This window comes from Miscanthus floridulus, chromosome 3 (genome assembly GCF_019320115.1).
Source record: "Miscanthus floridulus cultivar M001 chromosome 3, ASM1932011v1, whole genome shotgun sequence".
Classification (NCBI taxonomy): domain Eukaryota; kingdom Viridiplantae; phylum Streptophyta; class Magnoliopsida; order Poales; family Poaceae; genus Miscanthus; species Miscanthus floridulus.
The window spans coordinates 83,196,477-83,198,912 of record NC_089582.1 but is presented as its reverse complement, the minus strand read 5'-3'; the positions used below and the strand labels follow the sequence as shown (position 1 = coordinate 83,198,912).

The 2,436-nt window shown below is 55.8% G+C and overlaps 1 protein-coding gene across 1 annotated transcript; it reads right to left on the bottom strand.

The window, feature by feature from the left end:
* Nucleotides 1-875: 875 nt before the first annotated feature.
* LOC136546009 (zinc finger protein WIP6-like) lies at nucleotides 876-2,146 on the bottom strand. Its single transcript, XM_066537987.1, has 2 exons — nucleotides 1,485-2,146; nucleotides 876-1,394 (listed from the first exon to the last, which is right to left on the bottom strand). Exons 1-2 carry the CDS (start codon nucleotides 2,076-2,078, stop codon nucleotides 876-878), a joined length of 1,113 nt encoding a protein of 370 aa, XP_066394084.1. The 5' UTR covers nucleotides 2,079-2,146.
* Between the last annotated feature and the right edge of the window lie 290 nt (nucleotides 2,147-2,436).

Below are 2,436 nucleotides of genomic sequence, written 5' to 3'. Positions count from 1 at the left end.
GCACAAAAGAGAAGCATCCGAGAGGTTGACGAGGCATCGTTGTGGTAACAATGCTGCAAACCACGCAGGTGGTGGCGTAGCGTATAGCGTAGCACACTGCACACGCACACCCCTCTCTCTGTCTCTCTCGCTGCTGCTCGTAGCATGCATGCAGCAAAATAAACTCAGCGGCGAAAGATAGCAACAGTAAGTCACGAGGAGTAGCCAGACACTGCTAGCAGCTGATGCCTGCTGGTACTCGTACTCTCCTACCATATACTACTACTCATGCATCATGCAGACAGAGAGAGACATGCATACGACAGTGTCTCTCTCCAGCTCTTTTTCACTCTCTTAACATGCACGAGACACTATGAAACAGTGGTAGAGCTTTGGGCACAGATAAAGACCACACACGACACAGGTAGTACAAGAAATGACCATGACACACCGTACAAACTCTCTCTCTCTCTCTCTAACTCGATCGGCACCTATCTGATCTGCAGGGCCGCCGTACGGTGGTATCAAGGTATAGTACGAGGACCTTAGCTACCTTTGACACATGCGATTAATAACCAACAACAAGTTCAAACAACTAGTCTACTTGTACGTACGTACGTACGTCGACCTTAGCAGTAATGCATTGCCATGCAAAAATTGCAGACGCAAAGCATCACGTACATGCATATACGTACGTACGTCGACGACGGCTCATGAAATATTGCAGCTCTAAATAGAAGGTAGTATATAGCTACTGAAATCTATAGCTAAAATAAAAGACGGCGCCTAAGAGATGAGCAAGCTAGCTAGCTAAAAACTCAATAAGCAGCAGAGAACTACTCATGTCGATCGGTGGAGTAGTAGTAGTACTAGATCGACCGAATGAAGAAGCAAGCCTAGACGACGACCATGTCGCTGGGTTCTCCTCCGGCGCCGCCGTTGCAGTTGTCGTCAAAAGTCTGCAGGTCGGCGTCGTCATGGTCGTCGTCCTCCTCCTCCTCCTCGTCCTCGATGGCGACGGACTCGACGATGTGCGGCGCGTGCCCGCCGCCGAAGGAGCGGACGTGGTCCTTGAGCGACCGCTTGTGCTTGAAGTCGGAGCCGCAAACGCAGAACCAGAGCTTGCCGCAGTTCTTCTCGTGCGTGCGCCAGTCGCCGCGCACGGCGAACCGCTTGCCGCAGCGGCGGCACGCGCAGGGACGCGCGCCGTGCTTGCGCCGGTAGTGCGTCTGCAGCGTGCGGAAGTCCTTGAGCGGCCGCGCCCGCGGGTGCTCGATGTTGTTCCGGCACCCATCCGCGCAGCAGTAGCACGGCAGACGCATCAGCGACGCCGGCGGCGCCGTGCCCACCGTGATGGCGCCGCGCAGGGACTCGGAGCCCTTCCGGTACTGCGAACCGTGGCCCCACATGTGCATCTGCTTGCATATATCACATCATTATATTAGTGCAAATCTATCACAAAACCAAACACACATGTGTAGCCATTAGGGCAACGTCGTAGTTACCTGCATGTTGTTGAAGCGGTTGAAGGTCTTGTTGCAGACGGCGCAGGAGAACTGCGTGGAGCCGACCAGGATCTCGGCGGCGGAGGGGATCCAGTACTGGCTGGGCACCTGGCTCCCGCCCGGCGTCACGGTCGTCACCGTCGACGGTGCCGTCGGGGCAGCGAAGCCACCGCCACCACAGGCGGAAGCCGCGTTGTTGCTGCACGGCGGGGCTATGGACAGTGAGATGCTCACATCGGGCTCCTGCTGCTGGTGCTCGTGGAACAGGAAGCTACTGTGGCGGCTGCTGCTGCTGCTCCCTCCGCCGCAGACTCCATTGTAATGGCTTTGGTGGGTGAGCCAAGGGTAAGAAGAAGCGGCGGAGGCCATGGAGGAGTAGGTGGTGGTGGTGGTGGCGCAGATGGGGGGAGACGAGCACGCCGAGGAGGAAGTGGCGGCGATGCCGTGGTGGTGGCCGGGAGGCCAGAGGGAGAGGAGCAGCATGGACTGGTCGTCCTCCTCCTCGCCATGGCCATGGCCGTGGCGGCCGTGCTTGGTGGGCGCAACGGCGGCGGTGTGGTGCTGGTACGGGTGAGTGGCTCTGTAGCTGTGCATGACGACCAGAAATTCAGTGAGGGGATGGGAGGGGAGCAACAAGTGTTGGAGAAGAGAGGGTTAGCTCTAGAGAGAGCTGGTGTGATTGGTGGTGGTGGTCTGCTGATGCGGGAGAGAGAGCTAGGCTTTGCTTTATATAGCTAGCTAGCTAGTGAAGAGGCCAGAGAGAGAGGTATTGTGAATGATTGGTAGTGTAGTGGGGTGAGGCCGTAGGGGGTGCTTGCACGTGCAACGACATAGGTACGTTAAGTACATACCCTACCATACATCTAGGGTTATTAGCTTTCCAACTTTGTGATACTTGCATGGAGTTATTAGAATCAACTTCTTTGTTTGTATATATCCATGAAACAACAAA

Bases quoted from the DNA above. Each gene is read 5' to 3' on its own strand.
- LOC136546009 (XM_066537987.1), bottom strand. From the start codon at position 2,078: ATGCACAGCTACAGAGCCACTCACCCGTACCAGCACCACACCGCCGCC. The intron at 1,395-1,484 runs GTAACTACGACG...ATATGCAAGCAG, and splicing joins ACCGCTTCAACAACATGCAG to ATGCACATGTGGGGCCACGG.